This window comes from Taurulus bubalis, assembly GCF_910589615.1.
Source record: "Taurulus bubalis genome assembly, chromosome: 6".
In the NCBI taxonomy this organism is placed as follows: Eukaryota; Metazoa; Chordata; class Actinopteri; order Perciformes; family Cottidae; genus Taurulus; species Taurulus bubalis.
This window is the reverse complement of record NC_136594.1, coordinates 507,179-525,382: the sequence shown is the minus strand read 5'-3', so window position 1 is coordinate 525,382 and position 18,204 is coordinate 507,179. Positions and strand designations below refer to the sequence as shown.

Here is an 18,204-nt window from a genome sequence, read left to right as displayed (position 1 = left end):
CTTCAGGGTTCTGTACTTCAGGGTTCTGTACTTCTCGTGAGTGTTTCCGGTTTGAGTGGACGTCCTTCAAAATAAAAGCATTGAGGATTAAACCTTATTGATATGATATTTGTTTTAATCTTCAGATCCTTTTAATCACTTCCACCATTTTTTATTGGATAACATCAGTAAAACACAGACGAGAAGGTTTAAATGACAATAAAATCATTTTAGCGTGGTCCATCTTTTCATCCCGTAGTTCACTTTGTCCGTGGGAACTTCCTTTGTATTGCATTTTATGTTTTAAAAGGAAGAATATGTTGATCATCATATTACTGAACACACACACACACTTAATAAAGAAAAAGATCATCATGAACATATTTGAAAAGTGTCTCCGGTTTACAGCACGAGAGAAAGTAAGAGTACTAATATCTGTAGAAATACCAGGAGTAAAATATCACATGAAGTTAAAGTAGCCAAAGTAAAGGAACATCTCACGACAGTAGAGTTCTCATCCCTTTATTCTAGAACTTCACACCATCATTATGTTGTGGATCTCATTTGGTTTCCCAGAAGCTTCAGAGAGGTCAGCGGTCGCCATGGTCACAGTATGAAAGGAAGGAGAGCCTTCCTGGAGCGAGGGTAGTCCTCAAACCTCTGCTGGTAGTCTCTGCAAGACCGGCAAGATCGTTAGACAAGACTGTGAGACCTGATCCCCATTGAGAGCTAAACCAGACCGTTAGACCTGATCCCCATTGAGAACCAGACCGTTAGACCTGATCCCCATTGAGAACCAGACCGTTAGACCTGATCCCCATTGAGAACCAGACCGTTAGACCTGATCCCCATTGAGAACCAGACTGTTAGACCTGATCCCCATTGAGAACCAGGCCGTTAGACCTGATCCCCATTGAGAACCAGACCGTTAGACCTGATCCCCATTAAGAGCTAAACCAGACCGTTAGACCTGATCCCCATTGAGAACCAGACCGTTAGACCTGATCCCCATTGAGAACCAGACTGTTAGACCTGATCCCCATTGAGAACCAGACCGTTAGACCTGATCCCCATTGAGAGCTAAACCAGGCCGTTAGACCTGATCCCCATTGAGAACCAGACCGTTAGACCTGATCCCCATTAAGAGCTAAATCAGACCGTTAGAGCTGATCCCCATTGAGAGCTAAACCAGACCGTTAGACCTGATCCTCATTGAGAACCAGACCGTTAGACCTGATCCCCATTGAGAGCTAAACCAGACCGTTAGACCTGATCCCCATTGAGAACCAGACCGTTAGACCTGATCCCCATTGAGAGCTAAACCAGACCGTTAGACCTGATCCCCATTGAGAACCAGACCGTTAGACCTGATCCCCATTGAGAACCAGACCGTTAGAGCTGATCCCCATTGAGAGCTAAACCAGACCGTTAGACCTGATCCCCATTGAGAACCAGACCGTTAGACCTGATCCTCATTGAGAGCTAAACCAGACCGTTAGAGCTGATCCCCATTGAGAGCTAAACCAGACCGTTAGACCTGATCCCCATTGAGAGCTAAATCAGACCGTTAGAGCTGATCCCCATTGAGAGCTAAATCAGACCGTTAGAGCTGATCCCCATTGAGAGCTAAACCAGACCGTTAGACCTGATCCCCATTGAGAGCTAAACCAGACCGTTAGACCTGATCCCCATTGAGAGCTAAATCAGACCGTTAGAGCTGATCCCCATTGAGAGCTAAATCAGACCGTTAGAGCTGATCCCCATTGAGAGCTAAATCAGACCGTTAGAGCTGATCCCCATTGAGAACCAGACCGTTAGACCTGATCCTCATTGAGAGCTAAACCAGACCGTTAGACCTGATCCCCATTGAGAACCAGACCGTTAGACCTGATCCCCATTGAGAGCTAAACCAGACCGTTAGACCTGATCCCCATTGAGAACCAGACCGTTAGACCTGATCCCCATTGAGAACCAGACCGTTAGAGCTGATCCCCATTGAGAGCTAAACCAGACCGTTAGACCTGATCCCCATTGAGAACCAGACCGTTAGACCTGATCCCCATTGAGAGCTAAACCAGACCGTTAGACCTGATCCCCATTGAGAGCTAAATCAGACCGTTAGAGCTGATCCCCATTGAGAGCTAAATCAGACCGTTAGAGCTGATCCCCATTGAGAACCAGACCGTTAGACCTGATCCCCATTGAGAGCTAAACCAGACCGTTAGACCTGATCCCCATTGAGAGCTAAATCAGACCGTTAGAGCTGATCCCCATTGAGAACCAGACCGTTAGACCTGATCCCCATTGAGAACCAGACCGTTAGACCTGATCCCCATTGAGAACCAGACAGTCTAACCATAACTTTTTGTTTCAGCCGGTTCAACTGTGACGAATCATTGAATTCACAGAACCTGATAATTGATCTGTTTATAACTCTGTGATTCTAACTGCTAACATCCTTTAATTGGGACAAGTGTGAGGTAGTGACTGGACATTGTATGTCTGAGGGGAGGGACGTGGTCTGAGTGCCTCAAACCCGGACTCAGACAGACCCGGACTCAGACAGACCCGGACTCAGACAGACAGACCCGGACTCAGACAGACAGACCCGGACTCAGACAGACCCGGACTCAGACAGACAGACCCGGACTCAGACAGACAGACCCGGACTCAGACCCGTTGGTAACGTACCTGTGGTGCTGGCAGGCTCGGGGCCCGATGGAGCACACGGTGAAGAAAGCGAAGGCCGTGGTGGGCAAAGACCACGAGGCTAAAGCATAACCGCACCACTCCAGGATCTCACCGAAGAAGTTGGCCCCAGACACAAACTCAAACATTCCCCCTGAGACAAAAGTAGAGGTCCAAGTATTACAAGTGAACAGATTCTGGTGTCGATAAAGAAGTCTGTGACTTTATTAACCCTGAAGATAAATAGTTATGATGACACAAAGAGAAACCCAGTGATGAACCAGTCCAGCAGAGAAGCTCTTTAGTGGGTTGAAAGTAATCTAGACTATTTGACCAGGATCTAGTGACAACCAGGATCTAGTGACAACCAGGATCTAATGAGAACCAGGATCTAGAATCCACCAGCCAGGAGAGGAGATGAAAGATTCAGCAGGCTGTTTGAACTGAACAGATGGCTGTCAACTGCATGTACTGACCATACAGTACATTTTATCAACTGCATGCACTGACCATACAGTACATTTTATCAACGGCATGTACTGACCATACAGTACATTTTATCAACGGCATGCACTGACCATACAGTACATTTTATCAACGGCATGTACTGACCATACAGTACATTTTATCGACAATTTTTACATTTTCTGGGAGCGTATACATCTTTTTAAGGCAGATGGAGTTTGCCTGAACAAGTCAGGGGTAAAACTCTTCACCTCTAACTTATTTTTCTTCCTGCGTCACTCGTCTGTTCCCACTGCCAAGGACAGGAGACAAGAGGAATCTAAACAAGAGAAAACCACACAGCATCGCCGTGGAGACCTCATGGGAAGGAAACCAAAGGAGAGCCAAGAGGAGGAGTCTCCACCCTCATCATCAAGGATTGATACCCCTCTCGGAGAGGACGGGTCTTTACTTCCCTCACCAGCACCTACTTCCACCCCACACTTCATCCAGGTCCCTCTCCTCTCTACTCTCTCCCTCCTCCCCATCCTCCCCCCTCATGGAGTTCACTGACCGCATGAACCAGATGGTCATTGCTGGAACCAAATTCACTCCCCTCCGCATAACCACTTCCCGTGCTGAAACCCCTCCAGCTAGACCTCCGTCACCGGTTCTAAGTGCTTTGACGCAAACACCGAAGTTAAAGCGCCGTGCCCCTCCCCCGCCTCCACAACATCTCCACAACCATCCTCTATCTCCACGACCTGATAAAGACATTGATTGATATCTTTTGGGTCCGGACTACAAGGTTAATGACACCACTGATTATCTCCAGGAACAGTCGGGCCCTGTATGAAGTTAGCCTTCTTAATTCCTGTCCTGACTTATCGAAAAGGAAAGGTGAGGCTGCGAAGAAACATTAGTAAATCTGCAAACTTATCCAATTTAACATTCATTCCTCGTCAGCCTGTCCAAAGAAATAGGGCAAATATAGTTTTAAACAAATTAAACTTAGCTTTATTAAATGTCAGGTCTCTGTCAGGAAAAACATTTTTAATCAATGATTTCATTATTAGGCACAAACTTGATTTTTTGTTTTTAACGAAACTTGGTTAGACCAAGATAACAGTGCAGCTGTTCTTATTGAAGCAACACCTCCCAACTTCAGTTTCATGAGTGAAACAAGAGCGCATGAGAAAGGAGGTGGAGTTGCTATTTTATATAATGAGTCTCTTCAATGCAAGCAGATGTCTTTTGGTCATTTTACTTCCTTTGAATATGTGGCTCTCAATTCCACGCAAGTTTTATTCCTCAACATTTACAGACCACCTAAATACTGTGCAACCTTCTTTGATGAGTTTACTGAACTGCTGTCTATAATCTGTATTGATTTTGATTGTGTTGTCATTGTTGGTGATTTTAATATCCATGTTGATAATCCCCAGGACAGAGGGTCTATAGAGCTATGTGGTGTCCTTGATAACTATGACCTGACTCAGCATGTAACAGGTCCCACCCACAACCAGGGGAACACTCTGGACCTAATCATCACCAAAGGTCTGGACATTTCCAAGGTTGCTGTGACGGATGTTGCACTCTCTGATCATTCCTGTGTTTACTTTGAGAGTGCAATCTCTCTACACACAAATGTCCAAACCAAGGTTGTGACAAAGCGTTACATCACTGAAAACACCAGTGAACTATTTATTCAGAAGTCCTGCTCCACACCAGGCCTCTCTTGCATCTCAGTCAATGAGCTTGTGGATGGCTTCAATTCTAAAGTTAAAAATGTTATTGACGCCATTGCACCCACTAAGGTGAAGGTTGTCTCGGGTAAGAAAAGATCCCCTTGGAGAAATGCCACGCTGGTCAGAATAGAGAAAAGAGAGGGTCGGAAAGCTGAACGCAGGTGGCGAAAAACTAATCTCCAGGTTCACTGTGGTATCTATAAAGAGAGACTTGACAATTATAATTTGGAACTTAGAAATGCAAGACAGGCCTTCTTCTCTGACATCATAACCAAAAACAAAAACAATACACGCGCCTTATTTGCTACCGTGGACAGGCTAACAAACCCTCCGGTGTCGGTAACGGCTACGCTCCAATCCACCTGGGCATGCAATCAATCTGACTCCTATTTTGCTGATAAAATTCAGAGAATTAGACAAGCAGTCGGTGGCTTGTAATGGGAAAATATGTATGTAGCCCTGGGGGTTAATAATAATAATAATTATTATTATTATTAGTGTTACTAAATAACTCTCTGTGAGATATATATCCTGCTGGATTTAGTACACGTGTCATTTTGGTTCACCAGGGATCATTGGTGAGCAGACCAGGTGGGGGCGGAGTTTAGGAGAGAAAAGGGGGAAGGAGGAAGGAGAGGGTAAGAGCCAATGGGAGGGGTGAATGAACAGGTGTGAATGACAGGTGGGAATGACAGGTGGGAATGACAGGTGGGAATGAGAAGGTTGCTGAGCGCTGGCGGATGGGAAGGTGTGAGCTGGGTGAACGCGCCGCTGACTAAGGACGTTGCCGTACACGGAGCGGGAAGGACGCGCCGCTGACTGAGGGACGGCGGGCGGAGCGAGAGGCAACACGCCACCGGAGCGACACCGGCCGGAGCTGTGTGTGGGAGTGCGTGAGTGTGTGTGTTGTGTGTGTGTGTGGGTGCACCCAAACGGTAGGATATACGAAGGATTTGTTTTGAAAAGTCTGTTTTTTATTTGGAAAAGTTTGGTTTGTTTTGTTTGTATTATTGTTCCCCAAAAGAATAGATATGATTTGAATAGATATGATTTGAACAGTAAACAACTTGTGTTAACCGGAAGCCGTTGTCTGTGGTCAGTCTCGTTAACCTTTAATATGATCAATTATTTAATCGTTTAATTATTTCCATCCGGACAGGTAAACCTTCGGGTAGCTACCTTTTTAAATGAATGAACCCAACCACCCCATCATTAGATCTACGATAATAGTGAATAATAAGTGTGAACCAGGATCTAGTGTGAACCAGGATCTGCAGTACCGTAGGGGATCTTGTAGACGGTCTCTCCAGGTCTTCTCAGGCTCCGCAGGATGTGGTCACTGTGGATGTTGATTATCATTCCAACCACGAAGAGAAGAAAACCTTCAAAGAGATCAAACAACTATCATCTAAAGATCTAGAGGAGTAAAGAGATCAAAGGGTCAAACCAACAACGATCATCTAAAGATCTAGAGGAGTAAAGAGATCAAAGGATCATCATCTCTAAATATAAATGTGCTCTGAATTTAGAATGCAATCCTTTTGAAAACATGTTGGCGTCTGTGAAGTTGAACTGGTTCTAAAGTCAGAGGAATGAAGAGTTTTGTTGAGTTCCACCTCACTCCTTTAAAGAAGGTTCAACTACGATTCCCATGGTGCATTTCACCGGCAAACATTTCAAACCGTTTCTTCATCATTCTTTTTCTCCCCGAGGCTGCCGAGGCTCATGGGCATTGTAGTGCTTGTTGCGACGCACCTGCAGCCAGGCGGCCGTCCCCCAGCCAGGTGTGTTCAAACCGCGCGCAGTGCAGCAGGTGGTGTCCCTGCAGGAAGCCGTTGAGCGAGCAGAAGGTGGCGGCAGAAAGCACGATGGGCAGCGGCACGGGGCGGCCTCGGGTCAGGAAGGCGTAGACGAAGCTCCTGGGGAGCAGACTCGGATTTCACAACCCTTACAGACGGCACTGATACATTGACTATGTGTTGAGGATGAGTGTTCGTGATAAACTGAAGGATGAAGTGTTCCTTTGTGTTGAGGATGAGTGTTCGTGATAAACTGAAGGATGAAGTGTTCCTTTGTGTGTTGAAGATGAATGTTAGTGATAAACTGAAGGATGAAGTGTTCCTTTGTGTGTTGAAGATGAGTGTTCGTGATAAACTGAAGGATGAAGTGTTCCTTTGTGTGTTGAAGATGAATGTTAGTGATAAACTGAAGGATGAAGTGTTCCTTTGTGTTGAGGATGAGTGTTCGTGATAAACTGAAGGATGAAGTGTTCCTTTGTGTTGAAGATGAATGTTAGTGATAAACTGAAGGATGAAGTGTTCCTTTGTGTTGAAGATGAATGTTAGTGATAAACTGAAGGATGAAGTGTTCCTTTGTGTTGAAGATGAATGTTAGTGATAAACTGAAGGATGAAGTGTTCCTTTGTGTGTTGAGGATGAGTGTTAGTGATAAACTGAAGGATGAAGTGTTTCTTTGTGTTGAAGATGAGTGTTCGTGATAAACTGAAGGATGAAGTGTTCCTTTGTGTTGAAGATGAATGTTAGTGATAAACTGAAGGATGAAGTGTTCCTTTGTGTTGAAGATGAATGTTAGTGATAAACTGAAGAATGAAGTGTTCCTTTGTGTTGAGGATGAGTGTTAGTGATAAACTGAAGGATGAAGTGTTCCTTTGTGTTGAAGATGAGTGTTAGTGATAAACTGAAGGATGAAGTGTTCCTTTATGTGTTGAGGATGAGTGTTCATGATAAACTGAAGGATGAAGTGTTCCTTTGTGTTGAAGATGAATGTTAGTGATAAACTGAAGGATGAAGTGTTCCTTTGTGTTGAGGATGAGTGTTAGTGATAAACTGAAGGATGAAGTGTTCCTTTGTGTTGAAGATGAGTGTTAGTGATAAACTGAAGGATGAAGTGTTCCTTTATGTGTTGAGGATGAGTGTTCGTGATAAACTGAAGGATGAAGTGTTCCTCTGTGTGTTGAAGATGAGTGTTCGTGATAAACTGAAGGATGAAGTGTTCCTTTGTGTGATGAGGATGAGTGTTCGTGATAAACTGAAGGATGAAGTGTTCCTTTGTGTGTTGAAGATGAATGTTAGTGATAAACTGAAGGATGAAGTGTTCCTTTGTGTGTTGAGGATGAGTGTTCGTGATAAACTGAAGGATGAAGTGTTCCTTTGTGTGTTGAAGATGAATGTTAGTGATAAACTGAAGGATGAAGTGTTCCTTTGTGTGTTGAAGATGAATGTTAGTGATAAACTGAAGGATGAAGTGTTCCTTTGTGTTGAGGATGAGTGTTCGTGATAAACTGAAGGATGAAGTGTTCCTTTGTGTTGAAGATGAATGTTAGTGATAAACTGAAGGATGAAGTGTTCCTTTGTGTTGAAGATGAATGTTAGTGATAAACTGAAGGATGAAGTGTTCCTTTGTGTGTTGAAGATGAATGTTAGTGATAAACTGAAGGATGAAGTGTTTCTTTGTGTTGAAGATGAGTGTTCGTGATAAACTGAAGGATGAAGTGTTCCTTTGTGTTGAAGATGAGTGTTAGTGATAAACTGAAGGATGAAGTGTTCCTTTATGTGTTGAGGATGAGTGTTCGTGATAAACTGAAGGATGAAGTGTTCCTTTGTGTGTTGAAGATGAGTGTTCGTGATAAACTGAAGGATGAAGTGTTCCTTTGTGTTGAGGATGGGTGTTCGTGATAAACTGAAGGATGAAGTGTTCCTTTGTGTTGAGGATGAGTGTTTGTGATAAACTGAAGGATGAAGTGTTCCTTTGTGTTGAGGATGAGTGTTAGTGATAAACTGAAGGATGAAGTGTTCCTTTGTGTTGAAGATGAGTGTTAGTGATAAACTGAAGGATGAAGTGTTCCTTTATGTGTTGAGGATGAGTGTTCGTGATAAACTGAAGGATGAAGTGTTCCTCTGTGTGTTGAAGATGAGTGTTCGTGATAAACTGAAGGATGAAGTGTTCCTTTGTGTGATGAGGATGAGTGTTCGTGATAAACTGAAGGATGAAGTGTTCCTTTGTGTGTTGAAGATGAATGTTAGTGATAAACTGAAGGATGAAGTGTTCCTTTGTGTGTTGAGGATGAGTGTTCGTGATAAACTGAAGGATGAAGTGTTCCTTTGTGTGTTGAAGATGAATGTTAGTGATAAACTGAAGGATGAAGTGTTCCTTTGTGTGTTGAAGATGAATGTTAGTGATAAACTGAAGGATGAAGTGTTCCTTTGTGTTGAGGATGAGTGTTCGTGATAAACTGAAGGATGAAGTGTTCCTTTGTGTTGAAGATGAATGTTAGTGATAAACTGAAGGATGAAGTGTTCCTTTGTGTTGAAGATGAATGTTAGTGATAAACTGAAGGATGAAGTGTTCCTTTGTGTGTTGAAGATGAATGTTAGTGATAAACTGAAGGATGAAGTGTTTCTTTGTGTTGAAGATGAGTGTTCGTGATAAACTGAAGGATGAAGTGTTCCTTTGTGTTGAAGATGAGTGTTAGTGATAAACTGAAGGATGAAGTGTTCCTTTATGTGTTGAGGATGAGTGTTCGTGATAAACTGAAGGATGAAGTGTTCCTTTGTGTGTTGAAGATGAGTGTTCGTGATAAACTGAAGGATGAAGTGTTCCTTTGTGTTGAGGATGGGTGTTCGTGATAAACTGAAGGATGAAGTGTTCCTTTGTGTTGAGGATGAGTGTTTGTGATAAACTGAAGGATGAAGTGTTCCTTTGTGTTGAAGATGAGTGTTAGTGATAAACTGAAGGATGAAGTGTTCCTTTATGTGTTGAGGATGAGTGTTCGTGATAAACTGAAGGATGAAGTGTTCCTTTGTGTGTTGAGGAGGAGTGTTCGTGATAAACTGAAGGATGAAGTGTTCCTTTGTGTTGAAGATGAATGTTAGTGATAAACTGAAGGATGAAGTGTTCCTTTGTGTGTTGAAGATGAATGTTAGTGATAAACTGAAGGATGAAGTGTTCCTTTGTGTTGAGGATGAGTGTTCGTGATAAACTGAAGGATGAAGTGTTCCTTTGTGTTGAAGATGAATGTTAGTGATAAACTGAAGGATGAAGTGTTCCTTTGTGTTGAAGATGAATGTTAGTGATAAACTGAAGGATGAAGTGTTCCTTTGTGTGTTGAAGATGAATGTTAGTGATAAACTGAAGGATGAAGTGTTCCTTTGTGTTGAAGATGAGTGTTCGTGATAAACTGAAGGATGAAGTGTTCCTTTGTGTTGAGTATGAGTGTTCGTGATAAACTGAAGGATGAAGTGTTCCTTTGTGTTGAAGATGAATGTTAGTGATAAACTGAAGGATGAAGTGTTCCTTTGTGTTGAAGATGAATGTTAGTGATAAACTGAAGGATGAAGTGTTCCTTTGTGTTGAAGATGAATGTTAGTGATAAACTGAAGGATGAAGTGTTCCTTTGTGTGTTGAAGATGAATGTTAGTGATAAACTGAAGGATGAAGTGTTTCTTTGTGTTGAAGATGAGTGTTCGTGATAAACTGAAGGATGAAGTGTTGCTTTATGTGTTGAAGATGAATGTTAGTGATAAACTGAAGGATGAAGTGTTTCTTTGTGTTGAAGATGAGTGTTCGTGATAAACTGAAGGATGAAGTGTTCCTTTGTGTTGAAGATGAATGTTAGTGATAAACTGAAGGATGAAGTGTTTCTTTGTGTTGAAGATGAGTGTTCGTGATAAACTGAAGGATGAAGTGTTCCTTTATGTGTTGAAGATGAATGTTAGTGATAAACTGAAGGATGAAGTGTTTCTTTGTGTTGAAGATGAGTGTTCGTGATAAACTGAAGGATGAAGTGTTCCTTTATGTGTTGATGATGAATGTTAGTGATAAACTGAAGGATGAAGTGTTCCTTTATGTGTTGAAGATGAATGTCAGTGATAAACTGAAGGATGAAGTGTTCCTTTATGTGTTGATGATGAATGTTAGTGATAAACTGAAGGATGAAGTGTTCCTTTATGTGTTGATGATGAATGTTAGTGATAAACTGAAGGATGAAGTGTTCCTTTATGTGTTGAAGATGAATGTCAGTGATAAACTGAAGGATGAAGGGTTCCTTTATGTGTTGAAGATGAGTGTTAGTGATAAACTGAAGGATGAAGTGTTTCTTTATGTGTTGATCAGTGTTGGGGTAACGAGTTACAAAGTAACGGATTACAGTAACGTAATTACTTTTATAAGTAACGAAGTAAAGTAACGCATTACACTCAACATATTGTAACTACACTACTTTACTAGACCTCAGTAACGCGCGTTCCTAGGTTACTCAAGACATTTCTACCAGTCCGAAAAGTTCTCTTTTAGTGGCGCGCGAGTCACACGACACTTCCTGATGAACAGCCAATCACAGGTACGTCCCAAGTCTCTAACCCGCATCCCCGCTTCCCTCAACCAAGAGAAGACGCGAGGAAACATGTTTTAATAGACATGAGACGTCCTTTCCTCTGAAGCGTCACGTGAAGCGACGTCGGTTTCTGATGACTGACCGTCTGACAGCGGATCACATCTGATCACATCTGATCACATGTGATCAGCTGTCAGTCGCTTTAACAGCTGGCAGAGTTTTGTCCGGAGAGTTTTTAGCGAACATTCCAATAAAAATGCACTTAAAATAGTTGATTTAATGGTGTTAAACTACTACTTACATTAATAAAGACACAGTTATCATGAGTGTCAGAGTGGAGATGTTTTCTCTGTCGTCTGTTATCGATTAATAATCTGCATTGAGTATTTATATACTGTGATGTGTCCTGCTTATACGCACAGGATCCGTTTCTACTGGCGGAATGAGTCTGATTGTGACATCATTATAAAATAACCCACAATATAAATATAGTTTCCCTTCATTACGTGTAAAAAGTGTTTCCTCTCTCCAGCTCTCTGATTTTAATGACATACATAATACAAGTTATTGAGGGAAACAACATATTCAATCTTAGAAGACAGTAGTTTGTGGTCCTTTTGTGGTTCAGACCTACAATGAACACATTTTAACCAGATGGTGAATAATTTAACAGATTTAATATATAACTTGAGTTTAATCTGTGATCGTCTTCCCTCTAGTATGAAACTCCAGCGATCAGTCCGCTCAGCTGCAGCGTCCATCACCAAAAGTACCATTTATGTTTCTATCTTTCTTAAACCACTACAATGATTCCTATAACAAGCTGGTTTTGTTCTTAAACATTTGGTTTAGTGGGTCTCATGTTTCCAAAAGCCTGTTTTAATGTGTTGTGCTGTTTGACCTGAATGTCCCCACCATACACAGCCTCTTGGATCCTGTTGGTTGTGGATTTTAAAGTGAGGCATATTTCTTTGGTCAGACAGTGTGAACAGGGTTAATGTTCCTTCAAGTTAATGGCTGAGTTTTATATGCCATTTAGTTTTACATGTTTACAATACATTATATGTGGAAAGGCTAAGAGATGCCCTTTATTGAACATAAAGTGATGAAAGGGCCATGATGTTTGTCCAGGTATCTTTACGGTTAATTTGGACATTTGCTTAAAAAAATGGAAAGTAAAGTAACTAGTAGTGAAGTTACTTTTCAAATGCAGTAACTAGGAAAGTAATCTAGTTACAATTTTCAGAAGTAACTAGTAACTTGTAACTAGTTACTTTTTCGGAGAAACTACCCCAACACTGATGTTGATGAATGTTAGTGATAAACTGAAGGATGAAGGGTTCCTTGATAAGGACTGCTATACAGTATACTGCTATGTTAAAGGCCGCCAGGAGAGAGAAGCTGACAGAAGTTGACCTGTGGAAGTAGTGCAGCATGAAGGTGCAGAGCAGCAGCGTCCTCCCGGTGCCGTCTCCTCTCCTCTGCGGCTCCCAGATGAGCAGCAGCAGCGGCAGCAGGAAGGCCGGGACCTCCTGCAAGAACCAGGCCAGCCGGGCCGGCAGCGAGCGGCTCTGCGCCGGCAGCGAGCGGCCCTGCGCCGGCAGGTAGCGGCCGTACTGCGCGTGTCCCCGGCGGGTCTGGTGCAGCAGGAAGGCGGCGCCGCCGACGAGCAGCGCCCAGCTCAGCGAGGACACGGCGGCGTCCCGACACTCCATCAGCGGCCCGAGGAGGTAATCCTGCGTCTGGCCGCACGGTCCGTGTTCGTTTGTTTTATGGTTCCTTCGTTTCCTGTTTGATACCCAAAACTTTTTTGTCTGCATCTAAAATCGAAAAAAAGAGAAAACCAAACTCGAAATACGAGCCGGTTTGGGAGGGACTACTTTCTGCCGACAGCAGCGCCTCGGCGACGTGAGCGTGTTGATAAACATGAGGTATGCGCTGCTACTCTAACTGTCATTTTGTTAGTTTACCGCGGGGATCGAACCTGTGACCTTTACCTTCCACACAACCCGGGGGCCGCATGTCTACCGTCAGCATCAGGTCAAATGAACGTAACATGCTATTATATTCTATGTTATATAATATATAACATTATGTAAAAAAAATACATTGAATATTATATATTATGTTATATGTTATATAATATATAATATTATGTAAAAAAATACATTGAATATTATATATTATGTTATATAATATATAATATACTATTTAAAAAAAATACATTGAATATTATATGTTATATTATATGTTATATAATATAATATATACTATTTAAAAAAATACATTGAATATTATATTATATGTTATATAATATACTATATAATATTTAAAAAAAATACATTGAATATTATATCTTATATAATATATAATATTTAAAAAAATGCATTGAATATTATATATTATATTATATGTTATATAATATATAATATGATATTAAAAAATACATTGAATATGACATATTATATGTTATATAATATAATATTTAAAAAAAAACATTGAATATTATATATTATGTATTTTATTGAGTTTTATTCAGCCATAAATAAGCAGAAGGAATCTTCACATGGGGCAACAGGTGCTCTGATAAGCTCCGCCCCCTATAACCTGCAGGCCTGCTGGAAATATGTACACAACATACATGGAACACGTGAACAACACGTGAACTACACGTGAATAACAGGTGAATAACAGGTGTTCATCCGTTATTTGCCTATTATTCACCTGTTATTCATCTGTTATTCACCTGTTATTCACGTGTTATTCAGGTGTTATTCACCTGTTATTCACCTGTTATTCGCCTGTTATTCACCTGTTATTCACCTGTTATTCGCTTGTTATTCACGTGTTATTCATCTGTTATTCACGTGTTATTCATCTGTTATTCACGTGTTATTCGCCTGTTATTCGCCTGTTATTCGCCTGTTATTCACGTGTTATTCGCCTGTTATTCACGTGTTATTTGCCTGTTATTCACCTGTTATTCGCCTGTTATTCGCCTGTTATTCACGTGTTATTTGCCTGTTATTTGCCTGTTATTCACCTGTTATTCGCCTGTTATTCGCCTGTTATTCGCGTGTTATTCGCCTGTTATTCGCCTGTTATTCTCGTGTTATTCACCTGTTATTCACCTGTTATTCACCTGTTATTCACGTGTTATTCGCCTGTTATTCACGTGTTATTCGCCTGTTATTCGCCTGTTATTTGCCTGTTATTCGCCTGTTATTCGCTTGTTATTCGCTTGTTATTCACCTGTTATTCACCTGTTATTCACGTGTTATTCGCCTGTTCTTCGCCTGTTCTTCACATGTTATTCACGTGTTATTCACGTGTTATTCACGTGTTATTCGCCTGTTATTCACGTGTTATTCACGTGTTATTCACGTGTTATTCGCCTGTTATTTGCCTGTTATTCACGTGTTATTCGCGTGTTATTCACGTGTTATTCGCCTGTTATTCACCTGTTATTCGCCTGTTATTCATGTGTTATTCACCTGTTCTTCGCCTGTTATTCGCCTGTTATTCGCCTGTCATTCGCCTGTCATTCGCCTGTTATTCGCCTGTTATTCGGCTGTTATTCGCCTGTTATTCGCCTGTTATTCGCCTGTTATTCACGTGTTATTCACGTGTTATTCGCCTGTTCTTCGCCTGTTATTCGCCTGTTATTCACGTGTTATTCACGTGTTATTCACCTGTTATTCACTTGTTATTCGCCTGTTATTCGCCTGTTATTCATCTGTTATTCATTTGTTATTCACCTGTTCTTCGCCTGTTATTCACGTGTTATTCGCCTGTTATTCGCCTGTTCTTCGCCTGTTCTTCGCCTGTTATTCACGTGTTATTCGCCTGTTATTCGCCTGTTATTCATGTGTTATTCACCTGTTATTCGCCTTTTCTTCGCCTTTTCTTCATGTTTTCTTCGCCTGTTCTTCGCCTGTTCTTCGCCTGTTCTTCGCCTGTTCTTCGCCTGTTATTCACGTGTTATTCACGTGTTATTCACCTGTGTTATTGAAGACTAGTTTGGGTTCTCCTGAAAAGACTTCACAAGAACCCAAACTAGTTTTTAGCAGTGAAGAAACAAGTTCATGCTTTTTTTTAACTACACCTGTTATTCATGTGAACTACACGTGAACTACTAAAAATCCACATAATAATCCACATGACATAATCCTTTTTTTTTTTACAATAGTATGTATATTTTGATTTATTATTATCGTTAAGAACTATAATTCTTATAACAACAATTTAATATAGAATATTTAACTGTCATTTCTAAACATATATATTGACTTAATAGTTTCCATTTTTGTATTCACTAGTATTATAATTATTATTACTTAAAAAATAGAGGGGTCTTTTATTTCAGTTATTTATTTTTATCGTACATATTAGTACACGTGGAAAATATGTTATAATGCTTTTAATTATTATTAATACATACGTGTATTCTCTGAATAAAAATAAATAATGGAAAAATAAGAATAAAATGTAAAATAATAAAAACTAATAGAACTCTGACAAAAGGCTCTTATTGTGAAGGGCCCCGGCGGCGGCCGCTGTGCGCCCCCTGTCGGCGGGTCCGTGCAGCAGCAGCAGCAGCAGCGGCTCCGTTCCGTCTCTGTTCCCGGAGAGACCGCCTCCATTTTAACCCCGACACCCGGCGCAGGAGCAGCGGCCCGCGGCGGACTCAGCGGCCGGCGGAGGGAGACGTTTCTGCAGCGGGATTCTCCCACCGAACCCCGGCAGGGGAGGCTCTAGTTCCCCGGGTCTGAATCCGCCTTTTCTCAGTGGGATGGCGGCGCTGCGGCAGCACGCAGCCGGGGCGGCGCGGCACCTGTGAGGCTTAACGAGCTCTGCGTTCTGCGGGGAATTGGTCCCGATTTAGCGGCGCAGAGGAGGAGCGGCTTCTGGTGGTCAGGTACCGGCTTTATTCTAATTGGGCTTATTTATTACGGGGCTTTAGTTTATCATAAGACGGCTTTGTTTGATCTCCTCCGCGGGTTGATTAGCGGCGCGCAGGCCGCTGCTGCAGCCTCACCGGGCGGCCTGGCAGCGCTGCGTCCACTGGGACGCGTCCACTAGCCTCCGGACGGCTCGGGCTGTGAGGGGGTATACGTGTAATATATTATATGTATATTATATAAAGTGCACGCAGAGGACTGTCCGTCCGCCCGCAGCGGGAATAGGATCTCACCTCTGACTGACCGACGCTCTCTGGAGCTCAAACGCGGCTCTTTGGTTGACTTCGCGTCCAGGCGGCAGGAGGGTCTCTGGGGCCGGACTGCCGCTGCAGACGGACCGCTGCTTGACCCGGAGGCGAGAGACACACTGTAACACACTCACTGTAACACACTATAACACACTCACTGTAACACACTCACTGTAACACACTCACTGTAACACACTGTAACACACACACTGTAACACACACACTGTAACACACTGTAACACACTCACTGTAACACACTCACTGTAACACACACACTGTAACACACTCACTGTAACACACTGTAACACACACACTGTAACACACACACTGTAACACACTGTAACACACTCACTGTAACACACTATAACACACTCACTGTAACACACTCACTGTAACACACTCACTGTAACACACTGTAACACACACACTGTAACACACACACTGTAACACACTGTAACACACTCACTGTAACACACTCACTGTAACACACACACTGTAACACACTCACTGTAACACACTGTAACACACACACTGTAACACACACACTGTAACACACTGTAACACACTCACTGTAACACACTCACTGTAACACACACACTGTAACACACTGTAACACACTCACTGTAACACACTGTAACACACACACTGTAACACACACACTGTAACACACTGTAACACACACTGTAACACACTGTAACACACACACTGTAACACACTGTAACACACACACTGTAACACACACACTGTAACACACACACTGTAACACACACACTGTAACACACACACTGTAACACACACACTGTAACACACTGTAACACACTGTAACACACACACTGTAACACACTGTAACACACACACTGTAACACACTGTAACACACTGTAACACACACACTGTAACACACAATGTAACACACTGTAACACACACACTGTAACACACACACTGTAACACACACTGTAACACACTGTAACACACACACTGTAACACACTAACACACACACTGTAACACACACACTGTAACACACTGTAACACACACACTGTAACACACTGTAACACACACACTGTAACACACACACTGTAACACACTGTAACACACACACTGTAACACACTGTAACACACACACTGTAACACACTGTAACACACACACTGTAACACACACACTGTAACACACTGTAACACACACACTGTAACACACACAATGTAACACACTGTAGCACACACACTGTAACACACTCACTGTAACACACACAATGTAACACACTGTAACACACACACTGTAACACACACACTGTAACACACTGTAACACACTGTAACACACTCACTGTAACACACACAATGTAACACACTGTAACACACACACTGTAACACACACACTGTAACACACTGTAACACACTGTAACACACACACTGTAACACACACACACTGTAACACACTGTAACACACACACTGTAACACACTGTAACACACACACACTGTAACACACTCACTGTAACACACTCACTGTAACACACACACTGTAACACACTGTAACACACACACTGTAACACACACACTGTAACACACTGTAACACACACACTGTAACACACACACACTGTAACACACTGTAACACACACACTGTAACACACTGTAACACACACACTGTAACACACTGTAACACACACACTGTAACACACACACTGTAACACACTGTAACACACACACTGTAACACACACTCCGGTCCTCAGACGTCCAGTGGGGACGTGATGAACGTGAAGGTCTGTGTGTCGGTCAGACTGAGG

At 42.2% G+C, this 18,204-nt stretch overlaps 1 protein-coding gene across 1 annotated transcript; it reads right to left on the bottom strand.

Moving 5' to 3' along the window:
• Nucleotides 1-192: 192 nt before the first annotated feature.
• LOC306738314 (3-oxo-5-alpha-steroid 4-dehydrogenase 2-like) lies at nucleotides 193-12,976 on the bottom strand. Its single transcript, XM_079220152.1, has 5 exons — nucleotides 12,628-12,976; nucleotides 6,615-6,778; nucleotides 6,140-6,241; nucleotides 2,671-2,821; nucleotides 193-652 (listed from the first exon to the last, which is right to left on the bottom strand). The coding sequence occupies exons 1-5, from the start codon at nucleotides 12,924-12,926 to the stop codon at nucleotides 586-588; spliced, it is 783 nt and encodes a 260-aa protein (XP_079076278.1). The 5' UTR covers nucleotides 12,927-12,976; the 3' UTR covers nucleotides 193-585.
• Nucleotides 12,977-18,204: the final 5,228 nt, after the last annotated feature.

Coding starts and splice junctions, on each gene's coding strand:
- LOC306738314 (XM_079220152.1), bottom strand. CDS start 12,926: ATGGAGTGTCGGGACGCCGCCGTGTCCTCGCTGAGCTGGGCGCTGCTC. Junction 6,779..12,627: donor ATGCTGCACTACTTCCACAG/GTCAACTTCTGT, acceptor TCTGCTCCCCAG/GAGCTTCGTCTACGCCTTCC. Junction 2,822..6,139: donor CGTCTACAAGATCCCCTACG/GTACTGCAGATC, acceptor CTTTTGTCTCAG/GGGGAATGTTTGAGTTTGTG.